This window comes from Meriones unguiculatus, chromosome 17, assembly GCF_030254825.1.
Source record: "Meriones unguiculatus strain TT.TT164.6M chromosome 17, Bangor_MerUng_6.1, whole genome shotgun sequence".
Lineage (NCBI taxonomy): Eukaryota > Metazoa > Chordata > Mammalia > Rodentia > Muridae > Meriones > Meriones unguiculatus.
The window spans coordinates 4,259,515-4,278,931 of record NC_083364.1 but is presented as its reverse complement, the minus strand read 5'-3'; the positions used below and the strand labels follow the sequence as shown (position 1 = coordinate 4,278,931).

The 19,417-nt window shown below is 46.2% G+C and overlaps 1 protein-coding gene across 3 annotated transcripts in view; it reads right to left on the bottom strand.

Moving 5' to 3' along the window:
* Nucleotides 1-19,417, bottom strand: part of Myo1f (myosin IF) — a 52,734-nt gene that overhangs the window by 26,678 nt on the left and 6,639 nt on the right. For all 3 annotated transcript variants that reach the window (XM_060370934.1, XM_021652871.2, XM_021652873.2), the window contains exons 2-10: nucleotides 7,096-7,233; nucleotides 6,425-6,514; nucleotides 6,242-6,336; nucleotides 5,705-5,792; nucleotides 5,525-5,614; nucleotides 4,150-4,281; nucleotides 3,905-4,039; nucleotides 1,881-2,013; nucleotides 1,531-1,727 (exon numbers count right to left, since the gene is read on the bottom strand). In XM_060370934.1, coding sequence (XP_060226917.1) covers nucleotides 1,531-1,727; nucleotides 1,881-2,013; nucleotides 3,905-4,039; nucleotides 4,150-4,281; nucleotides 5,525-5,614; nucleotides 5,705-5,792; nucleotides 6,242-6,336; nucleotides 6,425-6,514; nucleotides 7,096-7,173 — 1,038 coding nt within the window. In that variant the 5' untranslated portion in view covers nucleotides 7,174-7,233. The remainder of the gene's footprint in view (nucleotides 1-1,530; nucleotides 1,728-1,880; nucleotides 2,014-3,904; nucleotides 4,040-4,149; nucleotides 4,282-5,524; nucleotides 5,615-5,704; nucleotides 5,793-6,241; nucleotides 6,337-6,424; nucleotides 6,515-7,095; nucleotides 7,234-19,417) is intronic.

Here is a 19,417-nt window from a genome sequence, read left to right as displayed (position 1 = left end):
TGCAGTTCACGCTGGTCTCCCAGAACTGGCATTACAGATGGCTTTGAACCACCATGTGAGTGCTGCCTGCTGAGCCCTGGTCTTGTGCAAGAGCAGTACTCCCTCCTCACTGCCGGGCCCCCACAACCACAACTGTGAGACATGCATAGCGTCTGAGATGAATTTTTCTACTTGCAGTTTCATGTTGGTGTTCAAAAGTTTGGAATTTTGAAGTATTTGAAACTAGGGATGTTCATCCTATGCCTATACCGGCTCGTGCGCGTGCGTTTGTGGTGTTGGACATAGAACCTAGGACCTCACAAACTTTATCACCGAATAACACCCTCCACTCTTATGAGAATTAAAAATATATACGTTAAAGAAATTACTATGCACAAAATACTGGGGAGGATGCTCGGCATATAATTTCTTGTGTGAGCTTGTGTTTGTGCATAGGTGTGTGTTCAGGTATGCACACACACACATTTGCATGCCATAGTGTGCATGAGGAGGCCAGATAACAATTTAAAGGAGTCTATTCTCTCTTTTCATCATTTGGGTTCTGGGATTCACGCTCAGGCCATCAGCCTTGGTGAGACAGTCCCTTATCCACTGAGCCATCTCACCAACTTCATGCCCGGCTTTTTAAAAATGTAGGTGATGGGCTGGAAAGATGGCTCAGTGGGTAAAGATGTTTGATGACAAGCAGATGGTTTGAGTTTGATTTTAGGAGCCATACGGTGGAAGGAGAGCACCAAGTCCCTCAAGCTGGCCTATGACACTCACACACACGTTGCAGCATGCACACAAAGCACATAAATGTAATAAAAATTTCAATATGGGCTCTGTTGATGGAGCTCACATCCTCATGCTTGAAAAGCAAGCACTTTATTAACTGAGGTCTCTCTCCAGACCCTACTTGAAAAAATATTGGACATAGTGGTGGCCTTTATTCCCAGCACTTAGGAGGCAGAAGAGGGTCAATCAGTGAATTTGAGGCCAACCTGACCTACAAAGAAAGTTCCAGGCTATAAAATGAGATTCTGTCTCAGAATGATGAATAAATAAGTAAATGAAAAAAACATAGGGTCATTCTATGCATCCCAAGCTGGCCTTGAACTCATAATTGTCCTGCCTCAGACTCCTGAGTGCTGAGATTACAGGTTGATGAGTGAACAGTGATGAGATTGCATCACCGTGTTTGGCTCGACTAAGTGTTTCATGTTTGTCAGTACTCTGATGATTGCTGGCCCTGCCATATAATGTTCCCTTTCACTCACTCCAGCCAACCCCATACCTGTACCTTTGTCTCCTTGACAACCATCATAGTTCTCAAATGAACCCACCCCCCTCTATCCATTGCTGTGATGGGACTAGGAGGGCTTCAATGGTCCCTCCATTTGCAGGTTGTCCAAGCTGAAAGCTGCACTTCACCTCCTCAGGATTGGTGAGATGACAAGTAAAGCATGTCTTCCCACTTGTCTGTTCAAATGCCATGGCCTGGTTAGGCACCAGGCACCTGGCAGACTTCCCAGCACTGGTCCCACTCACCTCCACCAGGAAGTCGAAGAGGCGGGCATAGAGTCCCTTTGCCAGTGCGTCACGAGTGTAGGCTGCCTGTTCCACATTGAGGGTCACGTCAATGGACTCACTTCGGCCACCCCATTTGCTGTCCATCTTACGGCTGGTCAGCTTCTCTTGCAGCCGACCACTGTCTATGCCCAGCAGGTAGGCTGGGAAGGCTAAGACTGCCAGGCCAGAGCAAAAGGAAGCAGCTGGTCAGGCTCTCAGGATATAGCTTCCCCAATGACACCAGCATGGTTCTCTTGGGCTTTGGAGTGGGAAGAAGCAGTCCTTATGCAGGAGCTTGACACCCGAGTCTCGACACCACCCACACTCACGGTCTGCGCTCTCCACACGAGCATAATTCCCTTCTTCACAGAAGCTGATGTTCCCCAGGTGCAAGATCCCTGCCACGAGCTGCAAGACAAGCTGCTGCACACTGGTCGGAATCCCAATGACTTGCATGGCATTCTGTGGGCAAGACAAGGAGAGCTTATGCCACGCTGACCCCAGAATTAGACTCTGGCCTACAGCACGGACTTAGGAGACAAGATGTTTGATTGCCTGATCTCGCTTTGTGTGTGCTAGGCATGTGTGTTTAGTATGTGTAGGGAGGCCAGAGGTCAAGCTTGGCTGTCACTTCTTGGGTACCATCTGCCTTGTTTTTCCCACTGGACTGGAATAGGCTAGGCTAGCCCACTAGTGAACTCCAGTAAGCTTGTCTTTGCCTTGACAACACTAGGTTTACAGGCAGATACCATCATACCCAGCTTTTTAATTTTCTTTTAAAATGAGTGTTGTGTATTGAACTTGCATGGAAAGAACCTTACTGACAGAAACATCTCCCCAGCTGCCTGATTTGCCTTGTGTATGTATGTGTGTGTGGTTTGTATGTGTTTGTGTATGTGTGTATGTATGAGTACACGTGTATGTGTGAATGAAAGTGTACTTGGAGGCCCGAGATTTACATTGGGTGTATTCCTCTGTTCTCCAAGTTAAAAAAAACAACAAAAACCACTGTGTATGAGAAAGATGTGTGTGTGTGTGTGTGTGTGTGTGTGTGTGTGTGTGTGCTTGCATGCCACAGCATGTGACTGGAGGTAAGAGGACAATCTGCAGTTGTCTGTCCTCATTTTTCCACTTAGTTTGAGACAGACTCTCTTTGCTACTGCATAAGCTAGGCTAGCTGGTTCATTCTCCTATCTCACTGTCCCACTCTCCATAGCAGCACTGGGGTTACACACACTTGTGCTGCCACTTCCAGCTTTTATGTAGATTCAGGAAATCCAAACTGGGATCATTAGGCTTGCACTCCAGTGCCTTTGGAACCTTCTCCCCAGATCTCTACCTTATTTACTTTACAGTCTGTTCACAGGCCCCTCTCTTTCCTCCCAGTCCCCAACTTCATGACCCTTCCCCCAATCCTCCCCTCTCTTTCTCCTCAGAGAAGGGGAGCTCCCCCCATGGACATCAACCCACCCTGGCACATCAGGTCGCAGCAGGACCAAGGGCATCCTCTCTTACTGAGGCCATCCAAAGCAGCCCAGTTATGGGAGAGGGATCCAAAGCAGGCACCCAGAGTCAAAGACAGTCCCTGCTTCAGTTGTTAGGAGACCCACATGAAGACCAAACTGCACATCTGCCACTTATGTGTAGGTGGCCTAGGTCCAGCCCATTCATGCTCTTTGGTTGGTGGGTCAGTCTCTGTGAGCCCCCAACGGCCCAGGTTAGTTTACTCTGTAGGTCTTCTTGGGATGTCCTCCATATCTCTGCCTCCCTCAGTCCTTTCCCTCACTCTTCCACAGGTCTCCCTGAGCTCTGCTTATTGTTTGGCTGTGGGTCTCTGCATCTGTGTCCATAAGCTGCTGGATGAAGCCTGTCAGAAGGCAGCTGTGCTAGGCTCCTGTCTGGATGTTCTGGGCCTAGTAAGCCTCCTTGGGAAGGAAGGCAGAGGCCACGGCCTGGAGGGCAGAGCAGGATGTTCTTGGAGCTAGCAAGTCTCCTCTTTAACTTATTTTTGTGACAGAGTATCTTACTAGTCCTGAAGCTAACTTGTTTGACCAGACTAGATAGCGTGAATCCCGGGGTTCTCTGCCTATCTCTGCAGCCCCAGTGCTGGGGTGTAAGACTGTACTGCCATACTCACCTTTTTCTATATGGGTTTTGGGGATTGAACTCAGGTCCTTACGCTTGTACAGCAGGCACTTTACCCACAATGAACCATCTCCTTGGCTCCATGATCTGCCTTTTTCATCCATTTGATGTATAACCTTAGATAAGTGCCTGTATCTTTCTGTCCTCAGTTTCCTTCTTTGTAACATGAAACTGTTCCTTGGGAGCTGAAATGGTGGTTGATACTCACCAGGGTCTCACTGAAGTCACTCCGGTCATCAGTGCCTTCCACCTTGTAGGTGTCTGATTGGTTGAGGTAGTAATAGTAGTCTGGTGTCATAAGTCCTAGGTTCTGCTGCTGCTCCTGGGAGGCCCCTTCCAGAAGCTGGAGAGTGTTGGAAGGTCATGCATCTGGATTCCCCGCCCTCTTTTCTCCACTCCTGGAATCCAGATGGTCCCCCTCTGCCTCCAGCCCCTCAGCCCGCTCCCATGTACCTGGTAGTAGATGTGGAAATTCCTTTCATTCTCATTCTGCATGACCACACGAGACTTCTCCAGTAGGAAGTTGGAGATCTTGCCTCCATCTGGTTCTCCACCTCGGCTGAACTGGATCTCAAAATACTTGCCCTGAATCCCAGAGAACCATTTTTTAGTTCATTCCTGAGTCCCAGGAGTATATCTGGGTCAAGGATTATGATTTTATGAGCCTGACCTTGCTTTCCTTCTTCCTCTTGTGACCTGAACTTGTCTTTCTCTTGCCTCCACTCATTTTTAAATTGTGTGTGTGTGTGTGTGTGGCTTGTGCCATGGTGAACATGTGGTAGTCTGAGGACAACTTTCAGGAGCTCTTTATCATGTAGGTCCCGAGGGCTAGACTTAGGTCCTCAGGCTCGGTGGCAAGCATCTGCTGAGTCACCTCACTGACAGTCCATTCACTTATTGATTAAGATTGCTGTTTTCCTCACTGTCTTTTCTCTAGACTGTGCAGAGTCTATGGGACCAGGAATTCCTAACTCATCCTTCTCTTGTGTTGCTCTAAGTCCCCGCTAATTGCACTCAGCTCTGTACTCACCTCAAGTCCTCCTAACACATTTCTGAGGTTTCCATGCCTCTTTTGTGTGTGTATACATGGATTTGTGCAAGGGTGGGTGCATGCTTGTGTAGGTGAATGTGAAAATGTGGAGAGATGGCGGCCAGAGGTTAACACTAGGTTTCTTCCTGGACTGCTCTCACTACAAGGGCATTGATGATTAAATTCATCTTGCTTGGGTATCTCTAGGTTTAGTGGGAGAACTTGTCTCAAAAAAAAAAAAAAAAAAAAGACAGATGCGCTGCAGCTACAGTTTAGGAGTTAAGAGCACTGCTCTCTCAGAGGACCCGGGTTTTACGCCCAGCACCCACATGTCTACTCACAGCTGTCCGTTACTGCAGTCGCAGATGTCTCAGTGCCCTCTTCTGGTCTCCAAGGGCACCATGCACTCATGTGATACCCAGACAGATATTCAAAGACATCCATACATACAAAATAAATACTAATAAAATAAAAAATAATAGTAAGTAGGTGAGCTGTTGAGGAAGACACCCAACATAGACCTTTGGCATCCATAAGCATGCACACAAATGTACGTGTGCACCCACACACAAAAAGAAACATGGAGACTGGGAGATGGCTCAGTGAGGGAAGTATTGGCCACATGAGTGTGTCTATGTGAGTATGTATGCATGTATATTTGTGTGCATGTATGTGTGTACTCCAGTGTGTTCATTGTTTGTATGCTTGTGTCTTTGTGCATGTATGTGTGTTTGACTGTATGGGTGTGTATCTGTGTGTATAAAGAGCGAATGCTCACGTGATGGTACAGTGACTCACAAAGCGGCTGGAATTGTTGTTGCGCACGGTCTTGGCATTGCCGAAAGCCTCAAGCAGTGGGTTTGACTGTAGGATTATGTCTTTGACATGCTAGGGGTAGAGCCAGGTAGAAAGATATCAGTCTGGGTCAGGTGGGTGTAGCTCAGGGAGATACCACATGTCCTTTCATTCTTGTCTTACCTGGACCTTGTTTCCCCCGCCAGACACCTTGGAGATATAGCCCATGATGTACTTAGCAGCCACTGTCTTCCCAGCTCCGCTTTCCCCACTGGAGATGGTGGGAGAAGGAGTGGTTAGTGGGCAGGGATAGTGAAAAGACCTATTCTAATGTCTAGTCCTTCATTAAGTCATGCATTTATTCATTCTTTTACTGAGTACCCACAGTGTACCAGTGCCTACCCCAGGTTCCATTCAAACATGAACAAGAAAGATTGTTCTTAAAACCCCTACCCCAGGGGACGGAGAGATGGCTTAATGACTAGGAGTACTTGTTACCCTTGCAGAAGACCTGGGCTTGCTTCCCACTACCTACATGGTGGTAGGTAATTCCAGTTCCAAGTGACTCAGGAAACAAGGAATATAAGGAAAGTAGAACAGAGCAATAGGGACAGAAATACAGTACACCAAGGCTTATGAGTTAATGACAAACCACCCTTGGTGGTAATGTTTGAGGGCATGCCTAGGTAGAATGTTCCAGAATCCCTCACCCTGCTATACCTGATAATGACACACTGGTTCTCACAGTCGATCAGCATATTCCGGTACATGTTGTCAGTGAGGGCATAGATGTGTGGAGGATTCTCATACTGGGCCTGGTGGTAGAGGTCAGATCTCAGCCTAGAGCTGGGGGGAATCGGGCAGTAGGTGTGGGGATCCTCCATCCTTCAACCCTATACTTACCGCACCCTGGTAGAGATCAATTTCCCGGTCAGTGAAGTAGGGCATCTGCTTGAAGGGGTTGACAGAGATTAGCACGGAGCCAATATATGTCTTGAGAGGTAGTTAAGAACCATGCAGTGTCTTGCTTTGCCTTTCAAATACTTCTTACCCTTACTCTGCCCTGACATGACCTCCCCAAACCCCTTTTGCTTGGAGAGAGAGAGAGAGAGAGAGATAAGATGCTTGAATGTAATTTGAGTCTTGTAGGAAAAGACAGCTGGATCCAGAAAGGGGAATAAGTGGTGCAGTAGTTTAGCAACCCTAAGGCACAGGTGCAGTGGCAGCCACAGCATCTCAAACTGCAGCACTATTGTTCCTTGATCTATTTGCCCATCCTTCTTCCATTCATTTTCTCTCCAACCCTGGGCTGGGCCTTCACAGGCCCTTTTGCACTGCCATTCCCTTGGCGTCCTTCCCTGTCCCAGTACTCCATTCTGACTTCCACTGCCCAGTTGTCCGTCTGTGTCCCTGCACTGCTTGGCATCCTTCCTGTCCCAGCACTCCATCCTGACTTCCACTGCCCAGCCATTCTCCTGTGTCCCTGCACTGCTTGGCATCCTTCCTGTCCCAGCACTCCATCCTGACTTCCACTGCCCAGCCATTCTCCTGTGTCCCTGCACTGCTTGGGATACAAAGATGTAGTCATCCAGGAAGCGCTTGCGGAGGTTGCTCACGATGGCGTCCTCAGTGACCTGGGGCAGCAGCACCATGTCATCCACACCACTCTGCTTCACATTGTGACTCTGCCAGTGAAAGCGCTCCTTGCTGCCCTGGAGATAGGGAATGGTGGAATGGGGGTGAGTGAGTCCTCGCAAGAGAGCATGCTTAGGGCATCTAGCTTACCTTTACCACCATCTTTTGAATTGCCCTTCCTCAGATAGCTCAGTAATGGCTAGACTTTTGTTTGTTTGTTTGTTTGGAGACAAGGTTTCTCTGTGTATCCCTGGGTGTCCTGAAACTCTCTGTAGACCAGGCTAGCCTCAAATTCAGAGATCAGCCTGCCTCTACCTTCTGAATACTGGGATTCAAAGCTTGCACCAGCACTGCCTGTCAGCAATGGCTAATCTTAATTGTCTGACACAATTTAGAATCACATGGTAGGAGACTCAGTGAGAGATTGTATAGCTCAGTTTGGCCTGTGGCATTTCTTTGGGAGATTGTCCTGATTACATTTATTGAAGTGGAAAGATCTGTTCGTTGTTCCCAGCTACATTCCAGCCCTGGGGAATTCTAGATGAGCATTATACCAGTCCTTGTAGAGAGAGAGTTGGATGGATACAAGTAAGTATGCTACAGTCTCTCTGTCTCTGTCTGTCTCTCTGCATCTGTCTCTGAATCTCTCTCTTTTTCTCTCCCTCTCTCTCACAATGTCTCACTATGTATTTCTGGCTATCCTGAAACTCACAATGTAAACCACGCTATCCTCTAGCTTATAGAGATCAGCCTGCTTCTGCCTCCCAAGCGCTGGGATTAGAGGTGTGTCCCATCAAGTCAGGCTCTCTCTGCTCTTGCCTGTGGATGTCATCTAACTAGCTGCCTTGACTTCTCCACAGTGATGGATTGTAGCCTGGAATTGCCAATTAAACTCTTTGTTCTTTAAAGTTGCTTTTGGAGGTGGAGAGGTATCTCAGTGGTTAGCAGCTGGTTCCAGAGGAACTGGGATCAATTCCCAGCACCCATATGGCAGCCCACAACTGGCTGCAACTACAGTTACAGGGAATCTGACTTTCTTACATGGATACAGGCAAAACACCAATGCACATAAAATAAAAATAAATAAGCAAAAAAAAAAAAAAGTTGCTTTTGTCAGCATATTTTATCACAGACACAAACAAGTAAACAAACAAACAATGACAACCCTGTTTCTTCCTCCCCTCTTGGGGACATCAAGGAGGTGGATATGGCTTCTTTAGGTTTCCTGTCCAGGACGCTGAGGTTGTAACTGAAGGATCTTTCTAAAGTATGGTGCTTTCCAGGCATGGTAGCATTTCTGTAATCCCAGCATTTGGGAAGCAGAGTTGGGAGAACTTCTGTGAGTTTGAGGCCAGCCTGACTTACCTACTGAGTTTCAGGCCAGCTGGGGATATATAATGAAATTCTGTCTCTAAAAAGGGCTGACAGTATGGCTCAGTGGGTAAAAGTGCTTGCTGCTGAGCCTGATGACCTGAATTCAATCCCCTGGGGCCCACATGATGGAAGAAAAGGACCAAATCTATGGCCTCTGCATGTATACCCTTTCACAATCAGTTGATCAATCAATCAACACATATCTATTTATCTATCTATGTATCTATCTGAAGTACAGATCATCAGCTACAGCCATATCTCAAGTTCACAGCCTGAACAATGAAGGCTGAGTCCTTTGCTTTGACTATGGGACATGGTCCTGGCTATACTCACCTCCATTCATTCAACCACTCCCTCTCCTTGCATCCTTTCTTCCTTCGAAGGAGCTCTTACAACTTGAAGACTAGGCTCGCCTGAATTTCATTATGCAGCAAAGGATGATTTTAAGCTTCAGCTCTCTCTGCCTCTATCTCAAGTGTTGGGATAACAAGACTGCACAACTAGAGATGTAAACAGTGCTGACGATGCAACCGAGGCTTTGTGCACGCTCAGCGAGCACTTTACCAACTGAGCTAAATCCCAGCTCCTTTCCTGTCTCACTTTCTTTCCTCCTGACCACCACAAAATGAGCAGCCTCTACTACCAGCTCCCAGTGCTAGGAAATGCTGATTTTTCTAAGTCCAAAGCAGTGGATAATACTGAACCCATGAATCAGTCTGTCCCTACTAGGTTGTCTGTGTCACGTATTTTGTCACAGTGAAGAAAAAGCTAGTAAAAGAAGGACATTTAGCGGTGGGGAGGACAAAGAAAGATATGGTGGTTTGAATGATATGTCCTCCATAGTCTTGAGCATCTGAACCCTTGATCCTCATAATACCTGGTCAGTGCTTTAATGGTGGTAGCACTGTTTGGACAGTTTGGCAGGTGCAGTCTTGCTGAAAGATGTCACTAGGGGTGGGCTTTGAGAAGTCAAAGACTCATGCCATTCCTAGTTGGGCGTCTCTGCTTCCATTTGTGGTTTGAGATGTGAGCGCTCATACTGCAAGTCGCCACGCCTTCCTCCTCCTATCCTCCTCCATCCCCACTCTGATGGGGATGGGCTCTTATTCTCTGGGACCATAATCCCCAAATGAACTGGTCTTAGTTACTTTTTCTATTGCTGTGAAAAAACACCATGACCAAGTCAATTCAAAAAGTAAGGATTTAATTTGGCTTACAATTCCAGAGAGTTAGAGCTCATGATGGCAGAACAAAGGCATGGTGGCAGGAACAGCTGAGAGTCCACATCCTGATCCACAAGGAATAGGCAGAGAGGGCACACTAGAACTGGTGGGAGTTTTGAAACCTCAAAGCCTACCCCCAGTAACACACTTCTCCAACAAGGCCACAATTCCCAAACTGCCCAAACTTTGCCATCAGCTTAAGACTAATTATTCAAACATACAAGCCTATGAGACCACTCTTATTCAAACCACCACAAAACTCTTCTTTCTGTAAGTTGCCTTGGGTGTGGTGTCCTATCACAGCGGTAGAAAAGTAACTAATACAGAAGGTATAATACAGTAAGGGAGGCGGGCACGGCGAGGCACTGGACTGACAAAGGAGTACTCTCAAGTCTGGAGGTCTGGGGAGCCCCTGTGTACAGCAGTGACTGTTTGCTCAGGGGCCAGAACAATGTGGAGGTGAACAGTGACTGATGCCTTCAGGAGCTCTGACCCTAGGGAGGGGCACTTTGGAAGAGCAGGGTTTTGTGTTGATCTGTGCTGGGGATGGCATATAGAGCCTTGTGCAGGGTAGGCAAGTGGTCTACTACTGAGCTACACCCCCAGCCTTTGTGACTATTTTTGGTTGTCTTAGAGTTGGAGATATAGCTGGTATTTTTATTGGGTGGGTACCTGTACACAATTAGAGATGGGAGAGAGGAGACGGACTCACTGTGAATACCAGGCTCCCTCTAACTCACAGAGATTGTCTGGCTCTACCTCTGAGTGTTAGGATTAACAGCATTGTCATTACTCCAGGTTCAACAAAAATACCTTATGTTTAAATAGAAAATCAATACCAGTTGAGTGTCTTTAATTAAAATGTTAGAAATATGAAGTGTTGATTTTTTTTTAATTTTAACCAACCAACCAATCAGCCAACCAACAAAACCCAAACCAAACTAACCAAAACAACAACAACAAAACCCAAACCCACCACCACTACAAAAAACATCAAACAAACAGCAAACCGATTTTGGAACCCAAGCATGGTGGCTCACAGCACATGGGAGGTTAAGGATATATTGTCATGGGCCTGGGCTGCAGAGTGAGACCCTGTCTCAAAAAGACAAATAGAAAACAAACAGACAAACAAACAAAAAAGTCTGAAGAGATGGGTTGGAAATTAAGAGGACTTGCTCCAAAATCATGAGGACTGGAGTTTATATTTACTGCATAATAAGTTGGGCATCCCTAAAAAATGCCTGTAACCCTAGTTCTGGGTATAGGAGTGCATGGAGACAGAAGAATTGCTGCAGTTTGGGGGCTTCAGCCCAGAAAGAAATACAGGAAGAGACTGCATCAGGAGACTAAAAAGTGGAGAATGATGGAAGAGAACCCTGCCACCCTCTTCACCCTTTTCTAGTCTCTTAGTGCAAGCATGTCCAGGCGTCTGTATATGCATACAGCTGCATAGACACAGACACAATATATAAATACATACATCTTCAACGCCAGCCCCCTCTGTCTGGGATGTGTTCATTTGGTAGAGCATTGTTTAGCATATACCAAGCCTTGGGTTCCATGCCAGCACTGCATACGCCTGACATTGTTGGTATACAGCTCTCATCCCAGCACTCAAGAGGTGGAGCAGGAGAACAAGTTCAAATCCATCCTCAGCTATACTACATTAAGTTGGAGGTTAGCCTGGGATAAAAAAGATCCTGTCTCAAAAAAATTTTTATTTTGGACTATTTGCACTATGGATATTTCATTGTTTATGTACAGCAGGAAACTATACAAGACTCCTGGAGAGGTGAGGCTGAGTCCAAACACATCCTTTATCTGTCAGCAGTGCCACCTCCCAGTCCCACTGGGGACTGCCTTCACTACTCATGGGACTTTGCCACAGGGAGTATTGGCTCAGTCACGGGGTATCTGGCAAAGCTACCACATGAGGTCAGGTGTGGAATTTTCCACCTGTGTATTTTATTGACACTCAAGTTTGAGCCAGGTGCAGTGACATACACACATGCCTGTAACTCCATAACTCTGCAGCTGAGGAAAGCAGACAGTGAGCTCCGGGGCATCTGCATGGCTTAGCTTAACAGCTGTTCTTGCACCAGCACCACGTGGCAGGTTACAACTGTCTGTACCTCCAAACTCAGAGGGTTCAGTCCCCTCTTCTGGCTTCGTTGGGCATCAGGCACCTTCCTTGGGCACTTGATCACTGCACTGTACACAGACATACGTGCAAGCAAAAACATGCATACACCATTAAAATTAAAATAATAATTAAAACATTAAAAAGAAAGAATGTAACATTAGAATCTAGCTGATACTCAGGCCACGGTACCTTAACAGCAGTCTTTCCACTCACAGATACCAATAGGCACCCTCCTGAGACAATTTGAGTCCTTCGCCAGCAGAGTACGAGGTGTTGGGTGTTCACACATGGGAGAACAAGTTTACATCAGAGAGCCTTGCCACACTTGTGTCCCCCCTCTTTTCCTGCCTCCTGCTTGGAAATCAAAGAACCTGGTTGTAGGCTTGTGCTGTGAAACCTCCATCCTCAGAAAGGGATGACTTAGACTCACACTTGTGCCACAAGTCCCTGATTTTCTCTCTTAGAGTCCCTGCCATGTTGCCCATCTCTGGTGCGGGGGCCTGTACTCTCCTCAGGGCCGGGCTACACATTTGCATCTCAGTCTGCCTGTGCATGGTGCTAATAACTTTTACTAAGCACTGTACTCCCTAACACCCTATCAGTGTCTCTTTGATCCTGAATCTAAGAGCTTTCACAAGTGGTCACATCTTGGGGCTTCACTGCATTTTGGTACCATAGTGTGACACCTTTGAGATTTGGAGACACATATTTTAGTATCCATAATTTTTCTTCTGCACTATGGGGGGTTTACATGAATTTATTTCCTTCCTTCCATAGTGTTCTTCTTCCCTTCTTTTATTCTTGCTGAAATAGGGGATGGATCCCAGGGCCCCACACATGCTAAGCAGGCACTCTACTCCTCAGCCACACCTCAGTCCCTCACTTGGGGATTCTAGGTAGAGTCTCTACTCCTGAGCTAAGGTCCCAGCCCCTCACTGGGTAATTCTAGGCAGAGGCTCCACTCCTGAGGTATGCCACAGGTATGTCTGAGGTATGCCAAGTAATCCCCGTTACTTGGGGATTCTAGGCAGGCCCTTTACTCCTGATCCATGCCCTAGTCCCTTACTGGGGAAGTCTAAGTGGGGGCTTTACCTGTAATCCTCTAGGATTATAGGTATTACAATCCTTGCCCCAAGGCCCTCCTTGGTGGGTTCTATGCTTGTCTTTTGTGCACAGAATCCTGGGTTCTTCTGAGGCACTAAAAAAATATTTTGTAGTGCCAGGTATGACACAACAAAATCTTGACATGAAGGAGACAGGGCAAGGGGGGGAGAGGGGAGGAATGCAACAGTGTGCAGCTATTAAAGGTGACATATACCTGGAGATGCTAAGAAAGAGGTCCCTGGGGGTCAGAGGTGTCTAGGACAAGGGATGGCCCAGGCGGGATAAGGCTGCAAGAAATTTTGGGTCATTCAAGCTACTGAAAATTGACTGCACTCTGAGAATGACCCCAGGGAAGTTCTCTGGTGTTGGCAAGATCCTTGTCTGAAATCACAGTGGGAGGTATAGAAGGACATTGAGATCCTACCATAAGCCAGTCTGGCTGAAAAAATGAAGGACAGAGGCTGGGAAGAGAGGTTGGGTCACAGCAGCGGGTGCTTCCTGTTTGCAAGACAGGAAGACCAGAGAGAGTTAGGACAGAACAAGAAAATTAGGGGTGGAGTCACTAACGCGAAGGTGAATCTACCATTCTCTGAGCTGATGGCTGGGTTATGAAGAACAGCTGGCATATGGACAGGCAGGCTGTGTAAGTGTCTGATAAGACAGGAAGTGCATTCTAGCTCTGCAGAACCTGGGGAAGGGCTCGTCTGATGACCATAATAAGTAATAAGAGCAGCCATGGCTAACTTCCTGCTACTCTCATTTACTGCACAGGCTAAGCTTCTTGTTTTGGCATAGAGTCTTCCTCAGAAGTCCCGACTGACCTGGCACTGTTATGTATCCCAGGCTGGTCTTGAACTACTGATCCTTCTATGTCAACATCCTGAGTGCCATCATGTTTGACTAACTTTTCAGTGCCAGGAATGGATCCCAAGACTTATAGGTACTATGTGTTCTACCATTACCCTTTACTTCCTGCCCTTACTAATCTTTTTGTTTTGTATTTTTCATTTAAAAATTTTTAAAATGTATTACTAATAGGTTTCTCCTCCTATACAATAAACCAATTGAAGAATAGAAAAGTGGGTTTATCGAGAGGCAGCTCTTGGGCAGGTTCACCAATCTGACCTGAGGTCAGTGTCAGTGACGTCGCAGAGCTTAGGCAAGGAGTGATGACATGTAACCTAAGAGCTGGGATTGTGCCAGTGTATACATGGTCAAACACTGATCCCCTAGGCAGACACTCCTGGGTGGGTTGTGTTAGCTCAAAGTTTTCTATGTACAGGCTGGTTGAGGGAAAGAGAGCAGATAGGGTTTCCTGGCTTGTGCAGGGGCGAGCAGGGCTTCCAGCCAAACAGTTACTATTGTAGGTACATGTACATGATACAAGTGGGTGTGCATGTTGTGAAGGCCAGAAGACAGTCAGTGCTCTCCACCCACCTTTAGGGGTTTCTGGGGATTGAACTCAGTAACTAGGGTTGCTCAGAAAGTGCCTTTATCCACTGAGCCATTTTGCTTGCCTTTGTTTTTTTAATTAAGGCACCACCAGCCCTTAATCCCTCTGGGGGCATAGGCAAATGAGTCTGTGTTTTAAGCCAGCCTGGTCTACATAGTGAGTTCTAGGACAGCAAAGGTTATGTAGAGACCCTATCTATCATATATATACTGTTTGCTTTTTGAGACAAGGTTTCTCTGGGTAGGCTTGGCTGACATGGACTTGCTTTGTAGACCAGGCTGGCCCTCAAACTCACAAAGATCTCCCTGCCTTGCTTTTTTGTTTTGTTTTGTTTTGTTTTTTGTTTTTTTTTGAGGCAGCTTCGAGTATAGCCAGGGGTGACCCTGAGATTCTGATCTATTGCCTTTGCTTCCCAAGTAGTGAGAGGACATATGTGCACCATCACACCCATTACTTTGGGTTTGTCAAGTGTTAGGGATCAAAGCCAGGACTTCATGCATACTATCAACTGACCTACATCCCCATGACTAAGACATGATCTACATGACTAAACTTTAAAATGTGTATGTGTGTACACACACACACACACATACACACAAATGTGTGTGTATAGGTGTGTCTGTGTGGGGTGTGGGTGCTGGTATGTGTGCATGCAGAGCCAGAAGAAGGCCATAGTGAGTTGAATATTTAGGATCTGGAGGTAATAGACAGAACATGGATGCTGGGCCCTTTTATTCTCGTGCTGGAGCATCAGTGTTGTTTACTCCCGAGCCATTGCTCCAGTCTTGTGACCTGGATTTTTAAGTGAATTATTTCAACTCTTCCTTTCAATACACAGAGGGTAGTGCTATTTATTAGGTACAATTTTCAGAAGAGAAAACAATAGTGCCTCAAGGTCAGAGGCTGCAAGGCCAGACGTGGTTGGCCCTTCTAGCCTTAAAGCTGGGTTCCTCTTTCTGTTCCCCTCCCCTCATTGCTCAGTGGCTTCTGTCTCTTCAGTCTCATGACATTCACTCCTTGTCTGTCCTGCCTCCCTTCAATATCCGAGCTCCTCCAGTTGCTCTGAGTTCACACTATGTCATAAAATCATCAGTGTATTCCTGTGTGTATTCCTGGCTACTCATGAGGTCGAGGCAGGGGTTTGGCAATGTTATTTAGTTGGCAGAGTGTTTGTCTGGCTTGCAGGAAGCCCTGGATTCCACCTCCAGCACAACAAAAACTGGGTGTGGTGGCATACATCTTGAACCCCATTATTCAGGGGATGGAGGCAGGAAGGTCAGTAGCTCAAGAGCACACTCAGCTACAGAGTGAGTTAGATACTAGCCTGGACTACACGAGTCTGAAAGCAACTATGGGCTGTTTTGGTGCAGGAGTACTCAGCAGTTAAGAACACTGGCTGGGGGTTATAGAGATGGCTTAGTGGTTATGACTGTTCTTGCAGAGGACCTGGGTTCAATTCCAACACCCACATGGTAGCTCACAACTGTCTATAATTCCAGGAGCTTGCAAAGACATACATGCACGCTAAACACTAATGCACATAAAACAAAAATAAATAAATTAAAGGAAAAAAAACCCATCGTCTGCTTTTACAGAGGACCTGGTTTGGTTCTCAGCACTCACATGATGGCTCACACATGTTCCAAGGAATCTTATATCCTCTTTTGTCCTCGTAGGGCCAAACACATGGTACACAGACATACATGCAGGCAAAGCACACATAAAATAAGAATAACTAAATCTTAAAAAGCTTAGCTAAACAATCAAATAAGTGAATGAATTAAGTACCCTGGGGTTAAGACACTCTTTTGTCCCCCATCAAAAATACTCCTTTGTCTCCCTGGTTCAAGCTGAAACTTTGCGTTCCTAAGTTCCTTCCTTGAGCTGTGGGTGAGGGGAGTTGCAACAAATAAGTTTGTGGTCTCAGTTGACCACAGCTAAATATGACTCAATGTGTTGTCTCTTGTGAAAGACACTGAGGGGCTGGAGCTGGCTATGGTGAGAAGTGGAAGGCAGATTCTTCCTCTAGCTCTTTAGTCAGCTCTGCCTACGTGGGGGTGGGGTGGAGATGACATGACAACCTCCTTCATGCTGTTGTAGGGAGGGGCTGTTTGTGGTCAAGGTGGTGGCTCTTGTAGGGCCTAGGCTTGCAAGGCCTGTAGTGCAGTGAATACACTTCCTGATTTCTATCAGTGCCTGGAACAGGTGCAGGCCCCGCCGAGGCAGATGGGATCTAATGCCTGCTCTTGGAGCTGTGAGCGGTTCTGCAAGTTGATGAAGACAGTCCCTTAAGGAGAGGCCATGTTGGAGGGCACAAAGACTAGGTGGGTTTATCATCCAAAGTTAAACTGGCAGCTTTACTTCAAGGACCAAGAAGGCCTTGGATATGTGTGGTAGGGGTGAAGCTCTGGGATCTTAGCCTCTTTGGAATAGAGAGCCCAAGTCCAAATGAGGCTGCTAGGATGTTCAGAGGCTATTAACAGCAACAGACTGCTCAGTAAGTTCTAGGTGATCTCTCATTTCCTAGGAAAAGGGAGGGGAAGCCATAGTCAAGGTGACTAAGAGAAGTGGCCTCTTGAAAAGACTAAGCCAAAATCATTTGGCTTTTGTTTATCTAGCAGCTTTTGAGGCCTCTCCTGCCTCAGTTTCCTCATTTGAAAAAACAAGAACTCCAGGGGCAATAGACCTCATGGGGCCAGCTGCACAGATTCAATGAGGCAAGGATTGTCACATGAAAATATTATCACTATGGGTGTCAGCCTTGAACTTGGCCAGCCCCTATGGGCCCGAAGCGGAAGAAAGAGCCAAATGATGCAACTTTAGAATTCACCCCAGATGTGTCAATTGTAACCTAGTTGGCTGAGTGAATATACTCTACAAAGACACTTGTTGCCTCACTTTGGCTATCAGGCTATTGAAATAGCAGACCCAAAGAAACTAGAAATTCCCCCCAGGAATATCATTCAGGCAGAAGAGAAAGCTTAAAGCTAGAGCCAGACAGAGGGACCTGACTTGTTAGACCACCTTACATTGATGGGTCAGTGGTGGGCAGCAACATGCTTTCACTAGGAATTACACAGATAAGCATAACTCTGACCTCTAATTAAACTCAATCTCATTTCAGGTCCCTGAAGATGGACTTGGTGTGTGTGTGTGTGTGGGGGGGGGGGGTTACTGTATTTCCTATTCCCAACATGGCCACATTGAATGAATCTCCATTCCCTTCTTTTGCTCTTAATTGGCTTATGGAGGACTAGTTGCTGAATCTGGCTTGTGGGAGCACAGGCTGTGACCCCAAGTCTGGTAACAAAGCACTGTTAGAAATGGGTAGTGATGAGCAAAAGCATCAGACTACAGAGAAATAGAACAGCCACTTCCTTCCTCACCAGGGTCCTTTGAGCTGTGGAGATGTGAACCTGTAGCTGCCACCAGACCCAACTGTGGCTCTTTCGCTCCACCCATGGGCCTCAGGGTGTGGGCTCTAGAACTGTGGACCTGTTTTCTACCAGCATGAAGATTTTTGGACCATACCCTATACCTTGAACTGTGCAAACAACCTTCTGACCTCCCAAAGCTCTGAGTGTCTTTCTCGCCCTCCATAGGGCTGGGGTTGGGAGGTGTGTCTGGTGGGACCAGTAGGCTTATTTCTTTTTGGTTTAGCTGGAGGTCAATGAGTAGGGACCTTTGTCTTTCTGAGTCTAGTACACTTCCTCAAATTCTCCACACAAAGGCTAGAGTTGGGGAAACTGAATTAGTCTTTTATTCACAAGGGAGAAACCCGAAGCAGATCCTCTTATCTTTCTTGTCCAATCAGTGGTGGGTCTTTTTGTTGTTCATTATTTTTAAAAATACCATACTGCTTTCTGTACTCAAACCCATATAGACAAGGCCTGACATACTTAATAGTTTGTAACCTCTGTGTGCTTTTTAAAAGATTAAAAATATATTTATTCATTTATATGTTGTGGGTGTGTGCTTGTGTGATACCAGCACACCTGCAGTCAGAGGACAACTTGAAGAAATGAGTCTTAGGATGGAACTCAGATCATCAAGCTTGGAAACAGCATCTTTACCCGCTAAGCCATCTTAATAGCTCTGTTTTTTCTTTTATTTCTTCTTCTTCTTCTTCTTCTTCTTCTTCTTCTTCTTCTTCTTCTTCTTCTTCTTCTTCTTCTTCTTCTTCTTCTTCTTCTTCTTCTTCTTCTTCTTCTTCTTCTTCTTCTTTTTGAGATTGTGTTTCATCATCCAGGCTACTCTTAACTTCCTGATCTCCCTGTCCCCATCGCCCAAGTTCTGAAAGTACTGGTGTGCTACACAACTTCCAGCTCAGCTCTGAGTACTTTAAAAATGTCAGTGAGATGGCTCAGTGGGTCAGGGACTTGCTAAGCCTCATTACCTGAGTTTGATCTCCTTTACATGATGGAAGGAGGGAACAAACTCTTCCCAGTTGTTGTCTGACCTCCACAAGTGTGCCACAGCCCATAAGAGTTTCCTTACTTCACAATAAATAAATATTAAAAATTTAATGTTGTTTTAGTTTATTTGTGACCAAGCCTCATATAACCCAGGCTGGCCTCTAAGTTGGTATATAGCAGAGGATGACCTTGAATTTCTGAGCCTCTTGCCTATCCTTCCAAGTGCTGGGATGAGAGGTGTGCACTACCATGCTGGTTTCTCTAGTGTTAGGGATGGGACAAAGGGGTTCATGTATATAAGATAAAAACCTCATCAAGTGAGTTACATCCCCTGGGCCACAACTTGAGTTTTAAGTTTTTTTCTAAATACCTCCTTTTCTGTTCATTCTCCTGGCCACTGGCCTCTTTCATCTTCCTGTATTTTTTTGTTATTGTTTTTTAATGAGTTATTTTATTTTCATTCATGTGTCTGTGCTGTGTAAGTGCACACATGCTGGTGATTACCTATGGATCCCTAAGAACTAGAGTTATATGCGGTCCTAAGGC